The sequence below is a fragment of the Thermobia domestica genome, chromosome 2 (genome assembly GCF_964235325.1).
Source record: "Thermobia domestica chromosome 2, izTheDome1.hap1.1, whole genome shotgun sequence".
Classification (NCBI taxonomy): Eukaryota; Metazoa; Arthropoda; class Insecta; order Zygentoma; family Lepismatidae; genus Thermobia; species Thermobia domestica.
The window spans coordinates 79,852,361-79,877,015 of NC_137455.1; the positions used below are offsets into that span (position 1 = coordinate 79,852,361).

The 24,655-nt window shown below is 33.5% G+C and overlaps 1 protein-coding gene across 1 annotated transcript in view; it reads right to left on the reverse strand.

The window, feature by feature from the left end:
• The window catches only part of Miga (mitoguardin), a 49,244-nt gene that overhangs the window by 17,243 nt on the left and 7,346 nt on the right, over positions 1–24,655 (reverse strand). Inside the window, exons 2-4 of the mRNA XM_081742864.1 lie at positions 22,050–22,169; positions 10,383–10,495; positions 2,733–2,901 (exon numbers count right to left, since the gene is read on the reverse strand). Of these exons, the coding sequence (XP_081598990.1) occupies positions 2,733–2,901; positions 10,383–10,495; positions 22,050–22,169 (402 nt within the window). The remainder of the gene's footprint in view (positions 1–2,732; positions 2,902–10,382; positions 10,496–22,049; positions 22,170–24,655) is intronic.

The following is a 24,655-nucleotide window of genomic DNA, read 5'->3' on the forward strand; positions in this document are numbered from 1 at the left end:
ACCTAGAATTAGTTATTAGTCAAATGATGGAACAGCAAAAGAAAATGCAAGCACAAATTGAATTTTTGTTTGATGGATAGAGCAGAAGAAAGAAAATATCCAGTAATTTAAAGTAATGCGAGTTTAGATATAGGATGTGGATTCAGAATGTTATTTGAATATTGTTTTAATGTTAGGTTAGTTTCTGATGAAGTTTCAATTTTGTACACGGGGGAGAATTGTTGGAAATACGATTGAGTTAAAAGTGCTCACAAATATGAGAATGTCTTGTGCGTAGTTAGGGATTATGATATAGAATTATGATGGATGTTTCGAGTTGAGTTTTGATATGAATTAAAAGAAGATATTAAAGTATAGAATATGTGTTCTAGTAGTGGAAATGTAAAGAGGATTTGTGATAATTAAAGAGTGCATTGGGCACAGATTAAGAATAAAGATTTATTGGAAACGCAAGTATAAGATGTTGATTAGCTGAGAATTTTACAATAATAGATATGACAAAAACCGGTATTCACAGCTTTCAGGAGGTAGTTATGCTAAATCTACCATCACACGTAATAAGGAGTGTGATTGAATAAAGAACTCACCAATACTGCGCTGTAGATTTTATCTTTTAAATTATTTCAACAATCTACGACCTTCTTCGTGAGTCGAAAAATTCACGTAACTTGGAGTTGGTATCGACGAATTCATGTAACGCAAAAGGAAAATAAATTCGGCAGGTGCAGCACCGGTAAGTAGGCTATTTATTTACCATTATACGATTGCTTTTTTTATTTAAGAAAAGGTAAAAACATACTTATTTGATCACAAGACAACACGATGCAACTATGGGTTTTAATGAATTATCATCATAATAGGTAGTTGCTTATCCATGAAACGAAGTACTAGCCATAAAATACTAAGCAAAAGAAATATTTGAAAACCACTGTATACATTTAGGAATTTCAAATTAAAAATTCTAAAGTGTGAATTATATGGAAGAAAAGACTAAGTCAACATATCTATAAATACGCGTAACTCTTGGTTGCGGAATGGAATGAATTACTAGTATGAGTAAAACAATTTTTTAAAAGTTTTTTTTTTTCTGCTTTAAAAGAATAACATGTGATTTTTGTTCTAAATATATTTCTAGTATTTTGAATATTTACGCCTTAATATTTACTGAATTTCACTACAGGAATTTTATAGGATGTTTGCCAAACATTAAAATTGATTTTCATCTTACTTCAGCACAAAATCATGCTAAAAATGAGCATGCCATATTACAGGGAAAATTACTTTAATCATTCTTGAATATGAACTATCAAGCAAAAACATTTTTCCCAGTTTGTATAGCTTGGATATTAAGTTGATACTTTAAATTTCTCTGTCATACTATGAAGACATCTATTTAAATTTGGTCGTTTTTAATTTGAAAGTGTTATATGAGAATAAAGTACTTAACGCAAACCACTTGGGACACCCAATATTATATGAATGCCGTTCATTCTAGTTTTGGAAGTTTTTTGGCTTAATTAAAACATGTCTGATTACGGCAATAATACAATGCTGAAACTGTAACAGTATTATTCATTAAAAGTTATTTGCTTGATCAGGTTTTAATTTGCAATCAAGGCAATTTTATACATATATAGGATGCCCGTAAAGTCCCATTAACATTACAACCAATCTTAACTTCAAATGGTGCCTCACCAATTTCTGGTTGTCGTTAGTGAATATCGACATGTGTCGGCATCAGAATGTCAAAGCGATATTTTACCTCTATTCATACACGCTGCAACATGTAAACACCACCAGCGTCAATGATACGCCTCTGAAGTACAGTAACAACCTAGACAGGGACTGGGAGAAAACCCTTGTGGTGGAATCGAGAAATCGAGTTCGAATATTCTGAACTTATAGACCAATTTGGGTAACATATAGATGACTGCAATTCCTTTTCTCTAGTAAAGTATTATCTGGCTTTTCTTCCCTTATTTTTCTGATTGTACATGTAACTTTTTGGGTGAGGGAAAAATGACTGTTGTTAGAAGGGATTGTTTGACGCGTGAAAAATAGCTTAATCGGAAAACAAAACTGTTTGTACGTGTTCACTGTCTTCACTGATTTTGTTCAACATGAAACAGGCAAATTAAACACGCAAAAGGTAATTCAGCTTGATTACTTGGATGATTTTAATTTTATAAACATGAAGATGTAGCCGCTTATGCTGGGTCTTATTAACAGTTGTCTTTGTTACTTTTAATTCTGGTGAGCCAAGACCGTCTTTTAGGGTTAAGTTGAAATTCAATTTGCATATTATTAAGTCTCTTGTGACACTCTTGGTCGTCCACTCTAGAGCAGGCCACTTACAATACATATCATCTTCAAATTCTCTATCCACCTAAGAACACTTAACTTAGAGATAGGATCATGTCATATTGACAATGAAAGTTTATCAGTACGGTAATTAGCGAATTGATCTCTGCATATCACAGGATACACCAAGCCTTCACACATAGGGTCACAAGATACACTGAGTCTTCACATATAGGGTGTCATTTACTCTCTGAAGAGACACCAAATGAAACTGGAAATTAGAGGCATAAACAAAAATTAATGAATTGTAGTACGGAAGTCTACAGTCCTGTATTCATATTTGGAATAAACCCAAGTATAAAAAAGCCTTAATTGCAATTAGATTCTCTAACTTCATTAATATTTTCCAAACACACACACATAACTCTCACCTTGTCAGCATATAGCATCATATCTGTTAAAATCTGTCGACCTGCGTCAGCAAACCACACCCATGTAGCGTCCTCTTTAAACAGGTACTGGAAACCTAACCGTATGCAGTGAAGTTTGGCCAAGTATTCGACATCCGATGAACAACGAACCATTTCAGTTCTAAGGCACCTGAAAGTACGATATATTGCAAATGAATATATATAGTAATGTAGAAGAGACGCATTAATTTCAATTATTATGCACACTCCGATTTTGTTGACGTGTTACTGGGTATGCATTGTAGGAGCATTTATAAGTCAGCTAAGAAAAACACGTCTTTTTCCATATAAAGTGCCAACTGGTAGAGGGAGAGGATTGTGGCACGTTTCTAGCGATAAAAATTATCCCTGAAAGTAGCAGCATATTGCTTTATTAATAAGCAGTGCATCTGCTGCAATATGACATTTTTGATAGGGCTCTAACTTTCTGAAAGAAACGCCAAAGAAAATCATCTGTGATCCTTGCACAAATCTAAAATCACAGTAGTAACATTCCATGAATCACTGGACAGGCCATTATTGAGCTGAATTGAGTGAGTTTGAGTTTAGCGCCCCTTTCAGCAGCGAGATTATATGAGACGTGGACCTACTGATTAACGTGGAATCTGAACCACATGAGCTACCACCGGGAATCGAACCCGGATCTCCCACAGGCCATTGTTCTTTGCATATTCTAGTCTCGCTGCTGAAAGGGACGTTAAACTCAAAATCAACTCAAATCTTTGCATATTGGTGAGCTCTATTCAGTATTCTCGGATGTGCAATATGGATGCATATATTTAACACATAAATTTCCAAGATACTAGTTTATCAAATATTTTGCAAAATAACTAATGTTATCAACTCAATATTATTATCAATTTTTAGAAAATGTATTCTTTACTCAGTTATCTTAAGTACTCTTTTGGTAATTTTAAAGTCAGTATTTCTGTAAGATTTAAGAAAGGGTTCTTCATACGATATATAAGTATAGTGTGATTATAAATGATTCATCTGGTTTCAAAGGATTGCATTAAAGTCATATCGAACATATGTAACAGTATGACTGAAACTTGAACAGTATCTGTATATTTTCATATATCATTCATTATTATACGACATATTTTTTTTTTTTTATTACAGTATTTTCAAACGCAATAAATCATTTATAATCAGTCTGTATATTGGTTTGAAGGGAGAATGTATTGGTGACACGTGTATATGGAACAGAATGCGAAGAAAAGTTGCAGAGAGAAAAGCTATAAATTCGGAAAGAGAAAGAAAATGAAAAGATAAAGAAATCCCAGCATAGAAAATGTAAGTCAAAATAAAAAGTACTTAGATGAAATTATATTTATGAATAAAAACATACCGAAAAAGCTACATATAGACACTTAGCTTTCAGGACTGAACGGGTCGTTATCAGTCTTGTTATCAGCAACACTGAATGTAGTAAATTAATATTACGATGGGAGAACTGAGGCAAATAAAGGTCAAAGTCTAAATAGGTTATCAAAATAGAAGAAGATAGTACAGAGAAAGAGGCATGATCCGAAACCATTTCGGGGAAACATTCAGAAACAACACATAAAGTCAAGAAATCGAGAACGTGGAAGCACCGATAAGAAAGGAAAGCAGAGACAAAGAAGTAGTAAAAAAGAAGGAAAAAATGATTCAACAAACATCAGGAGATCCTCTAAAGAAATAATTCACATAAATATTTAGAATCCTGCAATTCTTGAAATAATATATTGCCACATGTATAAATATATTAAGTTGCCTCTCAACTTAATAAAATTCCAGCGTTTTAAATATTGGTTAATTCGGTTATTTTCTATCTATACTCGAATGCTAAGCCTTTCCTTAATAGTTTTTTTTTTTCGAGATACAAAATCCCTACAAAAAAAAAAAAAAAAAAAAAAAAAGACGGGCAACAGATTGTGACATTGAAAATGGCATGATTAATCATCAGTGCTGATTCTTCGTTTTCCGATAGCTCTTTTCCTTCTTCAGATACAGGACGTTACAGAAAGATAGAGAAGTCAAAACAATGAAAACCGTAGGATACAGTGCACTATATACATGCAGATGAATTGATGAACGAAAAAAAAGTCATTATATTAAAATTGGTCGAGTAAATCGAGTAAGCTACTTTCAAATGTAATGTCCATTTATCGACAGTGTTTATTCTCGATAGCGCTTACATCAGATAGACAAGCGAACATACAACTGAAACAAAATGACCGAGTTAATCCAGGATACTCATTCGGAATCTGAAATTAGTTCGTAGATCGGTGTTTTCGTTCTCGAGGCTGTTACATAAAAACGAAAAGCGAATAGGCCATGGCATTAAAATTGAGGTTGCTGATTTTTAGTGCTTAGTCCGTTTGTCGACAGTTGTTTTCATTCTCGAATATAGGATATTGCATACACGCAGAAGATGGACAGATCATGATATCGAAAATGACTGGTTAAACTGACGATGTTGATTCCGAATATTAAGTCTATCTGTTGATAGCTTTCTTTTCTTTTTCTTTTTCGAAATGAAACCTGTTAGATATAAATCATGATATTGGTAAATCGACTGTATTAATTCCGAATATTTACGTTTCAGAGGTATACTGCGTGACAAAAAAGTGCAAAATATGCCTTTTTACTTTTAAAAACTAAAGGACCGATTTGGTGTTTGGTTTGTCCGTCGTGAGATAGTTGTCTATCTATCTCTCTATAATGCCATATTTTTGAAGAGCTATCGGAACGCGGATATGAAAATCTATTTCATTGTTTCATATCACAACTGTTATTCTGACAGATATTCTGCAGACAGTGTCCCACTCTTTCTGTTTTCTCCTCTCTTGATAATATTAGACTCAGATCTGAATACAAGTTCATCCACCACAACTAATAGCTTATAGTGATACACGATGGGACTTTTTGTCTCTAGCAATCTTTTTCTTTTATTTATCCTCTTCTATACTCCGATGACAGGCTTTTCAATCTTGAGATACAAGAGTCTATATTTAGTTCCACCACTTTATTTCTGTTCATAGCTAATCATGTAAAAGTGAAAACATTCTTCTTGAACCAAAAAGTAGCGAAGTTAAATGTCCTTTTTCACGACCTACATTATTTAACTGGAAAATCTGCATCCATCCGCAAAGTGTAAAACATTTCATATCATCGTGTCAATGCTCTGCTCAAAGGCAAGTTCTAAGGAATTTATCTAACATAGCTACGAGGGCCATTACTAGGTCAGACAAAGGCTGCCCAGTTCTTTTCCATTATGGTTCCAAAAAATATGGTAAACTGGAACTTAAGTAACTTAGTAGAAGGACAGTTTATGTATACGGATTAGAGATAGCACTATACAAGACTGAATTCCTAAGGCTGGATCCAGCGGCGTATTTAGATTTTTGTTTCGAGGGAGGGGGGCTATGCACAACACACGAACAAACACTTATACTTCTCCTTTTGGGTACGGCAAATTTTAATGAAGTTTTGCATATAACTAACTAACTAATTCTATGGCCTACGAAACACGGAGGTTCAATGCCGCGTTCACAAAAGCTCTCCACTGATTTATATCTTTAGCCAACTGGATCCAGTTTCTACTTTGTATTCCTATTTCTGCGAGATGCATCTTAATACTGTCCTCCCATCTGCGCCTAGGTCTTCCTAATGGTCGTTTTCAGATTGATCTTCCAGTCAAGACTTTGAAAGCGTTTCTACTTTCTTCCATACTAGCTACATGACTGATCACCTAAGCCTCCTAGACTTGATGACCCTAACAATGTTTGGTAAACCATATAAATTATGTAGTTCCTTGTTATGAAGTTTCCGCCATTCCCCATTCCCGTTCCTCTTGGGTCCGAATATTCGTCTCAGAATCTTGTTCTCAAATACTTTTAGTCTACGTTCCTCCCTCAGAGTAAGCGACCATGTTTCGCAACCATACAGAACAACAGGCATGATTTATCGTTTTATATATTTTAAGCTTCAAATTCCTCGACAATTCGCGATGACAAGAGATTTTGAACCGAATAGTAACACGAATTCTCTGCTTTTAGTCGACATTTAATTTCTTCTTGAATATGATTTTCGTCTGTTAATATTGATCCTAGATATTTGAAAGTATCCACTTTATCAAAAGTAATATTTGATATTTTAACGCATTCATAATTTGCCATATTGCGGTCCCGACCCACTTCCATGTATTTAATTTTCAATGATTTACTTCTAAACCCATGTCCGTGCAAGCGTTTAATAAGATCTTTGCATTTCTTGGTATTGTTCTTCTATCATCCCTTATTAAATTTACATCATCAGCATATGCCGTAACCTGATGAATACCGTTCAACTCTAGGCCTAGTTGCTATCTTCGATTTTCCTTATAGCGTATTCCAGAACGAAGTTGAATAATAATGGCGACAACGTATCTCCTTGTTTCTGGCCATTTTCGACGTGAAAGCTCGTGGACAAAAAAATTTCTACCCAGACTTTACTTTGGGATTAATTAGCTATCTCGGTATTCCAAGTTCTGTAAGAGCGTTGTATAATGTTTCTCTCCTAACCGAGTCGTAGGCCTTTCTAAAATCAAATAGTTGATGTACTGGGGTATTGTATTCCCACTTCTTTTCGAGTATTTGGCGAATGGTAAATATTTGGTCGATAGTTGATCGATTTCGTCTAAATCCGCACTGATAATCTCCAATAATTTCATCTGTGTATGGGGTCAATCTTGCCAATAGAATATTTGAAGGGATTTTATAGGATGCTGACAGAAGAGAAATGCTTCGATAATTATTACCGTCAGTTTTGTCGCCTTTTTTGTGAATTGGAAAAATGATTGATTCTTTCCACTCTTGTGGCAATTCTTCCTTGTTTCAGATAAGGAGGATGAGTTTGTGTATCTTGTTCCACAATTTTTCGCCTCCAGCTAAAATTAACTCAGCCGGAATTTCGTCTACACCCGGAGATTTGTGTTTCTTTAATTTCTTTATAACGGTTTCTACTTCTATTCGGTTGGGTTCTGGAATACGGTTCTGCGGTGTGTATCTCCTTTTCTCCACGCACATTAGTTTTTGGCTGCGTGTTCAGCAAATCGTCAAAGAAATATTTCAATCTATTTAAGATGCTATCTGTATCCGTCAGAACTGTTCCGTCAGCTTTCTTTAATATACGTATAAGCACGAGGTTGATAGCCTTTCTTAAATTCGTTGATCCCCTTATATATGTCCCGAATGTTTTTATTTTTACTATTACCTTCAAGTTCCTTAATCTTAGCTTTCAAAAAATCGCGTTTCTTTGTTCTAAAAGTTTTGGAAGTTTCCCGCCTGAAGTCTACGAAATTTAGTGTTGTTATTTCATTCGGATTTTGTAGGCAACGTTATTTTGCTTATTTTCTCTTCTCTGTTAGTTTAATGCATTTCTGGTCGAACCATGGTTTGTTCCTACGTATTTCCGAGTGTCCCAATTTTTCTTTTGCTGAAATTTTAATGCTATCTCTAATTTTAATCTAAGTATCCTCAACACTACTGCAATCCGAATCTTCTAAAACCAAAACTCTATTCGAAACTTCAATATTGTATTCTTCTCTTACCTGGCTCTCTTCTATTTTCTTTAAATTAAATCTCTCCGTTTTCGACATTGAATATTTCCTTTATTCAACGATAGTCTCTCTCTTATTATAGTTGCTAGCAGATAATGACCAGTGTCACAATCAGCCCCTCTAAACGACCGGACATCAATTATGCTAGACTGCCTTCTTCTATCTACTAAAACGTGATCAATTTGATCGTTTGTTTTTCCGTCTGGTGATGTCCAAGTGTATTTATGAACGTCGCGATGTGGGAATTTTGTACTCTTCACGATAAGGTTTTTGGATGTTCCAAAGTTCACGAGTCTAACACTGTTGCCATTACTTTCCTTATGCAGACTTTCGTTTCCTATAATCGGTTTGAAATATCCTCTCGTCCTACCTTCACATTGAAATCCCATAATAGAATTTTCATATGGTATCGCGGGAATTGGTCAAATATCCGTTCTACTTCTTCGTAAAAACTGTCTTTTATATCGTCATCCTTATATTCTGTTGGGGCATGTACATTTAAAATAATAATATCACACCCCCGACCCTTAAAAGTAATAAAAGAAAGTCTGTCGGTAACAAATTCAACCCGCTTAATTGTTTGTAATATTCGTTTATGAACGAAAAACCCTTTTCCTAATTAGTGATTTTTATTTCCTTCCCCGTAAAAGAATGTAAAATTTCCGGAATCCATAGATCCATTTCCTTCCTGAACTCCTACTAGGTTCATCCTGTATTTCTCTAACTCACTCGTTAAGGATTTTAACGCGACTGCCCTATAAAGACCTCTTATATTCCATGTTCCAAATCCCATGTCCATTTTCTTTTGTTGAGGTCGTGCCAAGTCCTTGTCCGAGACTTTTGTGAATGTTTCTGAACAAGTGCTTTTTTTTTTTTTTTTTTTTTTTTTTTTTTACAGGATGAGGTTCTTACTTAGCCTTACCCAAACCCCCAAGCTGAAGGACCACTCCTTGTCGTCTGTCCGCGATTGCTTATTCAACATATTCGCAGCTAACCTCTATATCCAGAGGCCTTCTTCTCGATCCGCAACCTGAGGACGCGCCATGCCGTGGTGACAGGAATTTAATTCGGTGTGTGTGTGGGGGGGGGGGATTAAGCCCGATAGCCACTTCCCTAAATACGCCACTGGCTGGATTACACAGTCATTCACTTATACGCGTCAACTAATATTCCTCCAGTATAAGGCACTTTGACTTTCTATGTTACGAAATTAGGTCCTTGAAGTAATAACATATAGGTAACAATAAAAAGTTTAGAAGAGAAAGAAATTTATTAGAAATGAATAAAATAAGTAGTTATGAGTTGGTTAATGGGTAGTCAGCTGGTGGTTAATGGGTGCTTTTATATACAGGAATAAGCTTTTCGTATGTCCGTTGAAATGTAACTACCGAGAACTTCTTTTACTATAGGCTGCAATAGATCGTTGCTATTTCTTTCCATGTTTTAAAGCCAAATTGAAAGGAATTTAGTATCTAAGGGCTTCATTTTATCCTATTACCTTCAAAGTTATTTAACTCCGAAGTATTGTCTCTATTGTAGACTTTTAAAGAGTAATGAAGGTAAGATTGTTATTTAAAAGGCAGCTTAAAAAAGATACTAGGAAAGAAGGAAACCTTACAGATAACACACAATCATCCTTGTTATCTATACTACTTTGAAAAAGTTTACAGCAGATAAACGAAGTATAATTTTTCACGTTTTTAATCTTCATTGAACTACGAAGTTAGTATAAATTTAGTACTTTTAGGTCAATAAAAGCCAACCTGAGAATTAGTTTTTAAAAATAAGTATTTAAATTGTAACTTATTTTTCGAATCAAAGTATAAATTTAGTACTTTTAGGTCAATAAAAGCCAACCTGAGAATTAATTTTTAAAAATAAGTATTTAAATTGTAACTTATTTTTCGAATCAACTTAACATTATTGTGTTATTAGAGTAGTAACAATGTATGACATTGAAATACATAATTGATAAAAAAAATTAACTGAATTTTTTACATTGCACTCATAAACATTATTTTTACCTGCAAGGAATACCACCATCTTCAAATTGTTGCAGTGCTGAATGGTACAGTGGCAAGCTATCGACATCTGGAAAAATTTCCGAGAATTCTTCGAATTCTTTTAAGTCAGCGATCTGTAACAAGCATAATTTTAGAGATCTATATATAATCTTATTAAATGTGGAATATCATACAAAATATATTTCATCATTATGTTTTTCTAATCATTCTCCACAGACTCACAGTTTAAAAATTAGGGAAATCTGAATACAATTTGGGATTCTAAAAATACTTTATTTACAAAAGTTTATAAAAAATAAAGAAAAACTTCTAATATTCTTGCACTCTCATGAAATTATTTGCAATCCTTTAAGCTTCAGTCTGATATTTCTCGTCTCATCAGACTGAACTGCTTACGGTAAATTATCTTTCATAAAAGAAACTATGAGGAGCACAGCAGGAGAGTGAAAATTGCAAAACATACAGCGAAGAAGTATTAAAAATTGCATATTTCGTGAATATTCTTGTACATTCAATCATAACTTCAAAAAAGCTCCTAGAAATTTTTTACTGGCTCTAAAAATTCAATGCAAGGATATATCTCGCAGAATGCAGAACGTAAACAGAAGGTGAAACTCGTCTGTTAAAAGAAATTGTCTTCTTGACAGAGAGAAACAATACTGTAAACGTTTGCTGTTTTTAGGAAATTAACTAACAAAAAGTTAACAACTTTTGCACCTCTTTAAAGTATAATAATGAATACCTATGTAAGAAAAGATACACACAAAAGAAGTGACTAAAAGTTTGTGTACGATAATTTTTATTATGCTCAGAATGACGAATGTTGTAGCAATGGAGATATTTAAATCTACCTAATTTTATATTTAAATCTAATAGTAAATACATGTATAAACTACAACATACTGACGTAAGAGAACGAAAAAGCTTTATTCTTGGGCCTCTATTGATTCTTGTACGCAGCTGTCAATGAAGATGAATTGATTCTGCATGCATATCAATTCAAATATCAAATAAGTCCTAAATCTTCATTAATATAAGCAAAATAGAGAAGAAAAAGCATGTCAAGTAAGGAATTAAATGAAAAGAGACAATTAATGCTAAATACTTTTCAAAAAATGTATTGTAATATATAAGAATGAAATGAAAAATTAGTATCCTTCTGATACGTAAAAAAACAATTGAACTTGAAGAAACGGCTAAATCCCTTGACTCGTAATGACTGATAACTTATCATGAATATAAATCAACTACGCGATAATTATCTTTCGTATCATACATCTTTTTACTTCATCCCTATTTTCCACCCCAAATAAACTCTAAATGTTGTTCATCTACTAGGTATAACCTATTTTATTTTATAATGAAAATTGGTATATCGGAGATTAAAAACAAAACTTCGCAATTCTAAAAGAAAATAATAATTAAGTGTAATTCAAATTGCACGATTTGTAAGAGCTATTCACAAAATTAAATATAAGTGCTATATATATATATAATTTCTAAGCTCATTAGAAAGTAAAATGAAATAGGTTCTGCTTGGACTGATTAAGTGAATACTTAAAATAATAAAAGATTAAATAGAAAATAAAGATCAATACAAATTCTCCGCAATATATATATATAAAGAAATTACAATTTCTTCGACTTCGTTGTTTAAAAATAATTATAATAAGTGCAATTATTATCATCATTTTTCTCTAGTTTCGACTTATAATCCTTGGTTATGTTTTTAACTATCAAGTTACTATCTCCGGTACGTGTCTGAGCATTCTGTTGATTTTAGTGAATCAACCCTACAGATAAAATTTATTTTATACATATTTATTTGAAATGTATAATTAATTTTGAGATCATCATGGATAAAAATTCCAAGAGTTTTAATTTCGTTTGTTTAACAATTTTTAGCTGCAAGATGAAAAATTAAAGAAGTTATTTTAAAGAAAGGTTGAACCATACTGATAAAGTGAGTTCTTAGTTTCCACAGATTCTCTATCCTCATCAATATGCCATTAACAATTCAATACACATTGCACAGTTAAGAGCTTTTACAGTATGCATGCACATTAAAACTTAGTTTAATAAACTAAATGTTAAACAGAAATTTTTGTTCTTGCTGAGACTCTCTCTTTGCTACTAAAAAAATAGAATTAATTATAAAACATATAAGAATTTATTGATAAAAAATACTTACTTGATACTGCGATGAACGTATATGTTAGCAAAATGACAAGATTAATTTGGATGTTACATCTTTATTTAGTTACTTATGCATAAACATGCAAATCAAAATTTGGTTGTAGTACAGATCTTACAAAAATCTTGAGAGAGTAAAAAATACATATACATATATGACTAAGAAATATTCATGAATTTAAATCAGTTTTAAATATACATTTTGAATGAAATTTAGATAATTTTATCTGAAGTAGATACAAGTGAAATGTAAACCAAAGAACCATATTTTAGAAACTTCTGACAGATTCGGATCTCTGTACAAGCAAGAGTTCCTTGACCTGTAAAGTAATTGTTTCTATAAATAACTTGCATGTGAATTAGAAATGAAAAGTTTACTATATATTTACATTAACTGAAATCTACCTAGTTAACGCTAACCTTAAGTTAAATCACGATTTAAAAGTTATACAATATTGCTAGAATTGTCTATATATTAACTCTGATTCATTACGCACAGAAACTGTGAAAATAAGTCGCTTACTTTATTTAGAATTCCTGCAATTGCTTATATACTGTAGGTTTCATCTATTCTGTTCAGCAGATACCAGCAGAAAAAGAAAAGTTCAAAATCTCTGCATCGTGATATGGAATTACAGGATTATTTCGATATTATTCGACATTATTAGGTTTTTATAAAAATCTTTCCCTCGAATTCATAGTAGGAGTACAAATCCGTATAAGAAAATTATCAAAATTTACTTTCTATGAATGACACATTTTTATTCCTGGTAGACAATATGGAAAACAAGATTTGTGAAGTCGTCAAAAGAAAAATGATTTGCCTAATTTCAAAAACTGGCATCCATGCATTGATTTTTTTATTATTTTTATTTTTATTTTATTTTATTTTATTTTTTATTTTATTTTATTTTATTTTATTTTATTTATTTATTTTTTTTTTTGAAGACGCTTACTACTTTAACGTTGCAATTTTTGATACATTACGCCCTTCTCTTCACAAATTTAAGAGTTTTATGGTATTAAGATGTTCAGAAAGCGAGAAGATAGCACTTTCTCTCGGTCTTCTTTTGTGATTCAACCTGCTACTCTATGTGACTCTTTACGATGTTTGTTGCCAGCATAGTAGCGCTAATCTCCTGTCTTTAGTAGTGACAAGTCTCGCATACTTACTCTGTTGTAACAAAATCACCACCAGCTTTATTCACTTTTAGTCCTTCTAATTGCCTTGATTGCAACAAAAAAATACATATATGAGGCATCGTTTTGTGGAAAAATGAGATTCCACATCTTTCAAAGAATAGCGTAAGCCTCGTGATTCTTGGACTATTTTAGGAGAGAGAGATTTCTCTATTTTCTCAAGGACTTGCCCAGACAGTGTTCATCATTTGAAATTTCAAACTCCATATTCTTGCTGAGCCAATCAGAGTTCACGAGAAACTTTTGCTTCCAATAAAGATAGCCACTGTGGTGATCTTTACATTAAAATTGCACTAATATAATGAGTTTACATCACTGTATATACGCACGTATCATATGTAACGTGCGTATCCATATACGTAATTACAGTACTGGTAATTCTACTTCACTTTAACATATACTTTCTCATTAACTGAACCACTTATCAGCGATACAAACTTCACAAATCTGGCTAATTTCTTCCTCAGGTACATTCTTTAAGATAACATTCATTACATACAATATTTAACCTGAAGTTGTGTCTTCATTATTTTCTGGACTAAAGAATCCTCAAAATTTTTCATAGGTGCTGCTATTAACTTCATAGTTCATATCGTCATTCACAGTTCACAAACATCTTTCCACTAATCGAATGAGCATTATTCATTTCCGTTTAAGCTTACTGTTGGCATATTTCAAAAATTGAGCCTAACGATTTGTTCTGTATTGTTTTTGCCAAACACAAAATCGGTCAAATGCCTTTGTAATATTAGCCTTTACAATTAAAGAAAGCCCAAACATGAAACACACAGCAATCGACAGATCTCATTAAGCTGAAGAAAATGATATGGGCGAGTGTGAAAACCTAATGCGTAGTTTTTGAGATAATCGAATTTGTTTGTAAAGCTAGAAATTGATGCTGTACGAGAACTATGTTACCTATTAACGTGAAAATGATACTGAAATACAGCATCATAAAGCTCTTCATTGTGATACTAACAAAATGACAATATATTATATGGTTAATGAGATATAACTCAAAATTATGATTAACTCTTAAACTTTAATTTCTGTTCAAGTAAAATAGTGTCCAAAGTTGATCAGTCGAAAGATGACATCAACCAGAACAACATTACATGCTTGAGATTAAATTCCCACGAATAGTTTTGGAGAAAATCGAGAAAAACTAATTTTTATGTCGCTAAAAATTATGTCGTTCGTTGCCAATATTAATTGCAAGTGTTTATTCTGTTATAAAATGTTGATTATTTATTTGTGTACTGTACAAATGTGAAAAAAAGAAAGAAAAGAAAAAAAGAAAATAGACTGTTAAAACCAACAGATTGTATCTATTTTTGCTTGTGTTCTCCGGACGCCAACGCTCATACCCCTAACAATGACACAAATACTCCTAACAGTTATGCACATCAATTTGTAAGTTACAGCATTGATAAAATGCTCACGAAATTTGCAAGTTCTAGGAATACGCCGAGGTTTTCAGTTGACTCTCTTTCGTCATGTCCTAAATATCCATGTCAGTTCAAAAGTGCCTCAAAACTTTATACGTATGGTCTAGTATTTTGAACAGAATATAACGATTGCTTATTGTGTTTTCTGGGGTAAAGATAAGCATGACTAAATTTAGTTGCAATATTTGGAATACATAGACCGGCTGAGATTCAACACAATGTCCATATGAATCTGGCATAGTCAGTACTTTCAGATAAGTCATGCAAGTAGCCTAATCAAGATCGTGAACCATTAACAGAGAGTAAATGACATGGAGAACAAAATAAACATTTTTTTCTTACTTCAAACCATATGCACAATTATTATTATCGTTCACGTTTTCTGCTCAATTTCGTACTATATTTAAACCTCTGTTACTTTTTGCGTTTTGAAATATATTCAAGTATAGGCCTGATCGACCAAATTCTTTGATTGCAGTCTTGTCAACACAGTTCTTTTAGACGCAAGAAACAAAAATACGAACTCATTTCCGTGGCACGAATTCACAATCTAGTGAAAACACTATACATTCACTAAAGTATATGTGAAATTGAGCACAAAAAGTTATATCACTAGGTGAGCATCCAACTACCATATACAGACAACACACAAAACTTATCATTTCGTAAAATGAATTCCGGAAAAAATTTAATCGGTTAGTTGATTACTCCAAAAAAAAAAAAAAAAAAAAAAAAAAAGTATTATCACTACTCAAATATGCACACATCTATAATTTTTAACTACTATGAATTACATAAATGAATGTAATTCCTTATTATGAACAAGCAAAATACGTAACTCTTGCAGGTAGAAAATAAATTTCATTTTGTATAGATAATCGATGTAATGGGGCAACAGTCCAGAAGATTATCTTTGTTTTCCTTAACTCAGTTCCGGTTATAGTCGATTTTCCCATCTGGTCCTTGTTACAGAAAGAATAGCAGGGCGCTTATCACTTCCAGCAAAAGAGAATGACAGTCTTCATTCAATTCATGTAAGGATTTACTCTAGAAAAATCTGTAGGAGGAATACTGAAACGCAGAAAGTACTGACAATCATTCCTAATATTCAATTGTAGGATGTTTCTCACTTGGAGATTAAGCTAATTCAAGTTTATATTTTAGCTTATATTTGTCAATATTTGTGCATGCTATTTTCTTCTTCTTCTTCTTCTTCTTCTTCTTCTTCTTCTTATTATTATTATTATTATTATTATTATTATTATTATTATTATTATTATTATTATTATTATTATTATTATTATTATTATTATTATTATTATTATTATTATTAATACGTGAATATAATAAACATTTTCATTATAGTACAGAACGATAGTATGTAACATGAAGAAACTGCTACTGTGCAGAAGAAAAATTGATGAAATACTACTAAATTTAAAAAGGAAACATAATGATTCCAATTTTTTTTTTAATAATAATAATAATAATGAAAGACATGGGTATAGAGATCCAGTTATTTCTTTCTAAACTTTGGTTGCATTTCACAGAGTTTTCTATTTTTCTTTATAATTCTCTTGAGGGTGTCTGTGGAATAGCAGCATTGAAAGGAACAGTGCATAAATTGTTACAGGAATTCTTAAATAAAGAAACTAATAATGTTTTATCATGTATTAGTCCATTAACTTCTAAAGCGAAAACAAACAAATCAAATGTAAAGCTTGATACTGAATATTGATATATTTTTTAATCAAGTCAATGTTAGGAATATATTTTCCAATATCTATGCACCATTCTGACTATAATACATCATATTCTCCCAATTGTTAAATATGCGACAAACTCTGGTTTTGTAAATAAGCACAAGAATAACAAATACATAAAAAACAAAGATATTTTTGACTACTTGATTCTGTGATTAACCAAAAATATAAGAGGAATGTGTGGAATACAAGGTGTTTTAAAAGTCCCACAAATATGGAAGTTGAGTGGTTTATGGATTTGAATTGTATCAACATGAAATAACTTACCAAAAAAAAAAAAAAAAAAAAAAGTGATAATTAACAATTTTGGAATCAACAACATTGTGACAACAGCGTCTCACGAACAAGTAGTCAGTTGATTTGTAAGATGGCGACGGCTAAGGATACGGAGCCTATGTTTTGCGGTTTGCTGAATTCTAATTGTATATTGCAGTGTGCAGTGACTTCCAAAAAGCTTACACAAGGAAAGCTCAGAGTGACGTTAGCATTAAAAATTAGTTCAAGAATTTCAAATAAAATGCAAATGTTGATGATTTACCACGTTGAGGTAGACTTGAAGCCAGCATGAAAATTCTTGAATCAGTGAAGAAGGGTATGTCTAGGAATCCCCCCCCCCCTCAAAAAAAGAAGAAGGCTACAGAATTAAGAGTGAGTGCTAGTACAGCATACAACTACCTAGCACTAAACCATATTAGATAAGAATAGTACAAGACTTAAAAACGAAGAAAATTACAACATTCACACGAAAATCCGCAAAACTGGATTTTAAAAAAAATTATGCCGCTATTCTTGGCTTAATATGTTTTCAAATCATGTGTAGAATAACATGAATAGACGTAACTGTAGAATTTTGGAAGCAAGAGTAATCACATGACTTTGAAGCTACGAAATAAGACAGACTAAAGGATTCTGTGTGGTGTGCCATTTTTATGTAACATTTAATAGGCCATTGGTCTTCAAGAAGAACATTGTCCCTGTAAATGCATTCCTGCAAGTAAGTGTTCCACAATTAGGAAGACAAGGAATATAATGGTAGTTTACTTTCTACAAGTCGGTGTATCCCATATTTCGCCCTTCAGGTGAGACATCGAGACGAATAATTTGGCGGGAGACAGATTAATCAAAAAGAATTCCTTTTTGATTCGCAACGTCTCCAATTTTATACCCTGTGAATTCCTGTTGTGAGAAGAGTGCATGTGAGCAAATATTAAATTTAAATGACTAAAGAGAAAATTAGTTTGATTATTCACGACAATATAAATGAAAATAATCAACAAGTAATTTTAGGATTTCGGAAACGACATGTGAGTGCTTAAACGAAGGTAAAGCACAGATAGAGGTCTCACGTTTAAGAAATGTTTTGTTATTTCATGTTGATGCGACTCTTTGTTTGGAATTCATCAGATTTCCGAATACAACATAACTTAAAAAGCACCCGATAAGAAAGCAAATACTATGAAAACAATATACTACACAGTAACAGAAATTAGGTATTCATAATATTTACTTTTTCTTCGAACCCTTCGGATAATATTAGAGGTTTCAAATTATGGAGAGAGAATGAACTTAACATCTCAGCAAGATTGAGGATGGTAGATTCAGTAGAGGACAGCTGGGAAAGGTTCGTGGATTGACTTACGGAATCAGCTTTCACCTGAAAGGATACGGGAAGGTAAAAATGGATAAAAGGATTTGATAATGAACTTACGAAGAACTAAATTAATATTACTAATTCTAGGAATCAAATCAAAACATACTGAGCTTCAGATCTATATTTTACACGCTAATGAAGATAACATATAACAGCAATATTTATATAACTACTACCTAGCTATGAATTCCTAGTGATCATCAATAACCAAGTTTATTTTGAGTCACTCTAGGTTATTTCAAGAAAGGCAGAATAACTTTCAGACATGAAGGTACGTCTTGCGGTAACCGGAAAACTTACAGGTACAGAAAAGGCCTTTTAGAATATATTATGATAATTACTACTTGCTGAAAATACTGAAATTATACCACTAACAAAAAAAAAAAAAAAAAAAAAAGACGTTTCGTACTAAAAATATTAGTTGATTTATTGTCAACATCCTTTATTTTGATGGTGTAGGATGGAGAATGAGATCATAAAATGCATGGTAAATACTAACGGGAAAGCTTCCATTAATTATCATTACATTCTGAAGAAGGGCTGCAACTGATTCTGAACAGGCGAGTAGTTAGTGTGCTTACACTTGGTAATCATGATTTCAGGTTTGATCTTCGACGATAATTCAGTCTCCACTAGTTTGCATTCTGTAGGATTAACACAAAAACAAATTAAATTATTCTGCATTTCTTTAGACGCGACTTGCCATTACCCATGGCACAGGCCTAGATGAATTGAAAAGAATAAAATGAACGAAAATTGATTATTAGTTCGCTTTAGCGAGTGAAAAATTTTAACTATCTTGCCGGTGAAAAATCAAAGCAATTATTACTATATAAACGGAAACTATTTCGTAATATTTAACATATTTATATAGATTTCCGCATAGCTTAGCTAATAATTTGGAACGAGGCCATGTCTAACGTAACGTGAGGTATAGTTACTTGGTGATTCAAAGGTGCAGGCAGTGAATTGTTGGACAAGCTATACGCTGCCCTATAAATTTTCAGAGAGTTTTCTTGAGTAGATGTGGATACATAAGATTTCAAACAAGTTTTTATTTTCTTTTAGTGATCTCTCTCTCTCTCTCTCCTTTTTTTACCATTGTGAAATTCCTACTAGAATTTTGCTCACTAGGAAATTAAATAAAGAAATAAATAAGAACTTTTCATGTAGCGTAATCTAACAAATTTTATCACTTTTCTTCTTTGTTCAAATACCTAATGAAGTTTTGACCTAACATATATTTCCTAGCACTACTTGGTTGCGCTCGTAGTGAAAAAAAAAAAAAAAAAAAAAAGATATGATGGAAGTTTTTCATTTTTACTAAGGCTACATCCGAATCCCTACTAAACGTATCGTTACGAATACTTTCCCAATTGGAGTTATCTGCTAAAGTTTTTGTAAGCGATCCAAAGGCCACAAAGGTTCATAAGAAGAATATCAGTGAATTCAGATAGAATACAGCTAAACTAAATTGATTTTAACTCATTTGCAATACAGAAGTTGATTTAGTTATATTGAGCAGAATTTGAATGTGCCACTTACCTAGGAAATGCTGTATACCCACCACCGGTTGTATTCAGTCTGCAGGCCACCTCTATTGACTATTGCCCACATTCCAAGTTGGACTAGTTGAAGTTTCCATTCCAGGAGACGCGTTGCAGCTGTGCATTCCACTCTTCTTTACAGGTTTTCCACAGGCTGGACAGAGTGCGGACTCGATGATGGAACAGGCTCCACTTGACAAATCCGAAAGCACAGTAGTCCATTGGGCTGGAATGACTCTTGACAGGGATGACAGAGAAGGAAATAGCCGAAATCCCAGTTTCCTGTTCCATATGCCGATAGAATTCCAGCGATGTTTTCACCGTGTGGCTGGATGCCTTGTCCTTGGTATAGTTCAACCTGCTTCATGTCTTGTCCGTACAAAGCTGGTATTTCATGCCACATCCGTAGTACATTTCAGTCATGACATGAGTCTGGCAGTAGCGGCACTGATTTGACGTTTCGCTCCACTTTTCTTCGACGCATTTTTCCCCTGTACGAGAAACGGTCGCAGTCACGAATCCTTTTGGTAAACTCTCTCTGTATGCAATGGCAAAGACCGTCTAATGAAGGATAACAAACAAACTTCCATCGATCCATACAGCCTCCTGCTGTCCTTTTTTGATCACCCACATGACAGGATTTCAGAGCGTGCACACGCCTCTTGCGAACGAATACAAGGCGTAAATACTTGTGAATGATGCGATTGATTGTCACCTGCGATATGCGGCAATTGTTGGTTATCGCACGCTGTGTAGGGATATTTTCGGAGGTCACCACACGCCGAACCACACACAATAGCGGCGAGATCCTCTTCACGGGAGGCTGATTTCTAGCTGCTCATGTCGGTGTAGTGGGCCCAAAACTATGTGGGTCCACTACACCGTAGGCTATAATGAGATTTACAGTGCCACGACCTACACGAAAATTACGCACTTTGCACATTTCTAAGATCTCTGACGCCGTGAATTTAACGTCAGAAAGGGCCACAATGAGCCCCTCCCGGAATATGTTTAATTTCGGCGGCATCAGACTATACTCGAACACACTGCTCTATTGCGTGATTAATGAGATACCGTTACTTGCCTCACGGCAATTTCACAGTGATGGATTCCATATGTGCGATACAGCTGTACATTGAATTCGGCTCAATATAACTGAATCAATCTCTGTATTGATATTAACACTGCGATATAAATATTTTACTTTATTAAAATCCAATATTCAGTTTTAATTTTAGATATTGTATAAAGATCGATACTTGTAAATTCTACTTAATGTATTTATTATCTTTCTCTTCAATCAAGGCATTTACCTAGAACTGAGTATAGAATGAACAACGATGTTGGAAATCTAAACCTACTTTGTATCTAATTATTTTCGTCTCTTATGAGATAATTCTCCTCGGTTCTAACCTTCGCGCTGGAACCTTGACTGCGAGTCTATTTGCTGCAGGCTAGACAAAATTAATTTACCATTTTAAAATGTTTTCTTGTCCTGTAAAGTAAAAAATACCCCACGTATTCCGAAAAAAAAACGTTTTTTTTTTTCCTTTTTTCGGCTGATATCATTCCACTATCATTCCACTTCCGGCCTGCACCAAGATACTCGTGTTCAAGGTCCCAGCAAGGGCTGAAATATCGAGGAGTATAATCACATACGAGATGACGAAGACTGGATACAAAGTAGGTTTAATTTTTATATTAAATGTACCCTTTAGTATCAATTAGTAATTATAATAATATTGGAAGTTCGAAGGTAGATGGAAGGCATCAGTCCTATAACTATTAACACAACTATTACTAAAGTAAAATAATAATACTACAAGATAGTTTTTTAGTGTATGAAAATTCAAAGTTAGGCATACCTCATCTTGTGCAGAGACAAACGATTCAGGAGAAGATATACTGGTGATGGTTCTATGCTCAGTTTCTATGTTGTCACCATACAGTTTGGCTGAGCTATCTGTGCGGAACAAGACTGAGCGCTGAAAAGGAAAAGTATAAGATTTGTACAGTTTATTTTAATTGTTAGCTATAACATTTATTGTCTACTACTAATTATAGCAATATGATACGTATTCGATATCTGAAAATACAATTTGTAAAAAGTTTTTGAACTATCGTGTTAAATTCTTTTCTATAGGAATAAGCAGTGATTGGCAGTCATCTTATATCACTAGTTTAAATCATTTAGCATATATTTTAAATTTATTCTTAAATTAATACGAAATTATATTTTTACATGACTAATCCAGTACAGATATTAATTTTTTTTAATAACAGATGAAATCTTAGGCTAATGTCAAAATAAGTTGTTTTTTTTTATTTCTTTTTCTTTTATTTTTAATTTTGGTGAAATACAGAAACAATCCTCGTAGTCTAAAAAACTTACTACCTTTTATTTTTTTCTTTCTTTGCTGTGTGATTTTCTAAGTTTTACAGCATATAAATATCCGCTCAGTCTGCATTGTAAAGCGGCTTTGTTTCCTAGTAACAGGAAGTTTAAACAAAGTATCCAGAGTCACAGGAAAAAGTATTCAGTCATTCTAAGTTTCTAGATGATAGACGGTTTTTCCTCCTTAAGAATATATTTCTAACCGTTTTATTATTAGCTTTCCTATATCTCCCTTATCTGATAATAGTTACGAACCAAAATGTTTCGGGGATAGAATGTCAAGATAGCTTTGGAAATATTCAACATGTATTAAAAAACTTGAGCAACACTTTCAGCGATGCAACATCGCCTTCGTCAGACAAGTTATGAAAGATTAATCCAAGAATAATTTAAATATAAACAGAAAGTGAAAGGAGCTTATGCCTACTCTTTCCAGAGCCAATGAAGTTTTATTAATTTATATATTTATTCCTTTACTAATACTTGGTGAAATATATATGATAATAAATAAATCAAATGGTGGAATAAAGTGGGAGGAAACGAAAGTACCTCAAGAAAACCGAAGCACACGGTATTTGTCATATTATATATATTGACCAGCCAAAACATTATGATCACCTACCTAATATTTGGTATGTCCACTTTAGCTCACAGGAGAGCAGCAATGGGGTTTGGCATGGAAGCGGTGAGGCCTTGGTAGGTGGCTTGAGGCATGGCCCACTGCATCTACACACACAAGTCTTTAATTCCTGTAAATTCCGCGATGAGCTTGGATCTGACATTCAATGACATCTCAAAAGTTTTCAACTGGGTTAAGACTGAATGAATTGAAAAATACCAAGATACATGAACAGGTGTAAATGATCAGTAATAACCTCTTGATAGTTAGAAGCAGTCATGGTGCCCTTCACAAGCACTACTGGGCCCACGAATGACCATGTGAAGATTCCTCAAATCATAGTGGAGTCACCAACAGTCTGTCGTCGTCCAACTGTGCACGTCTTGAATAGATGTTCTAGAAACGAGTTCTGGTCCGGCATCGATTTGATAAAGGCAGTATCGTCATTTATGAGACCACGCAACGCTGTACCATTCTTCGGTGGTCCATGGCTACGTTCTCACTCTAGTTGTAATCGACGATTTCATGTGGTTAATATTGGTACATAGAAAGACTTGGGGGTGAAGGCCCATATCCAACAGTGTACCATGAATATGTCCTCAGACACACTCGTGCTTTGTGGATTAATTGTGCCACAGTTTAGGCACTATCCTGTTGCACCAACCTCCATAGTCGACATGTTTAATGATGTATGACCGCCCAGCGCCTTGTCATTTGGTGCCGGTTTTACCGTCCTTTTCCCATCTTTGGAAGACACTAACCACAGAAGCTCGTGATCACCTGACAAGTCACACTGTTTCCGAAATGCTTGTTCCTAGCTGTCTGACCACAAACTGGCCCCTATATATCGCCGGCCTTCCTAATTCTACCCACAAGAACAACTCTGACTGATCGAGCGAGAGTTCTGTCACCGTCGTCGTTGTGTTGTGCCTCGTGACTCTTACGAAAGCTCAACGACTTTGTTCAAACAAGTAGCGAGTAGTCATAATGTTTTGGCTGAATAGTATATACTGTATATAACTTTGCTTAGTACACAGTTTAAAAGTTGACGAAATATAATCACCTTGAAATACCACTATTAACACGATAAGAAAAATAAATTTCTATGGCAGAGAAGTTATTTATTACACATGAGGGAAGATAAAGTTTAAGGGTCTTGATCATTTCAACTACGCCGTTACTTTGAATCGTGTTGTAAACTGAAACACTTTAGCTAGTTAAGATTTAAAAACACAAAACCAATTTAGCTAAATGAAGATCTAAAAGTTAATAAGTAAAAACTTCAACGTTCCGTTTCATTGCGTATAGGTTGACAGTTATAATCAAATAAACACGATTACTCATTTTATTGTTGGCAAAACGGAGGGCACACTACAAGATATTAAAGTAGTTATCGCTGTCAAATACTGATTACAATCATAGCTCCTATTTATTAATGAGTTTAGCTAGAAGAGTCT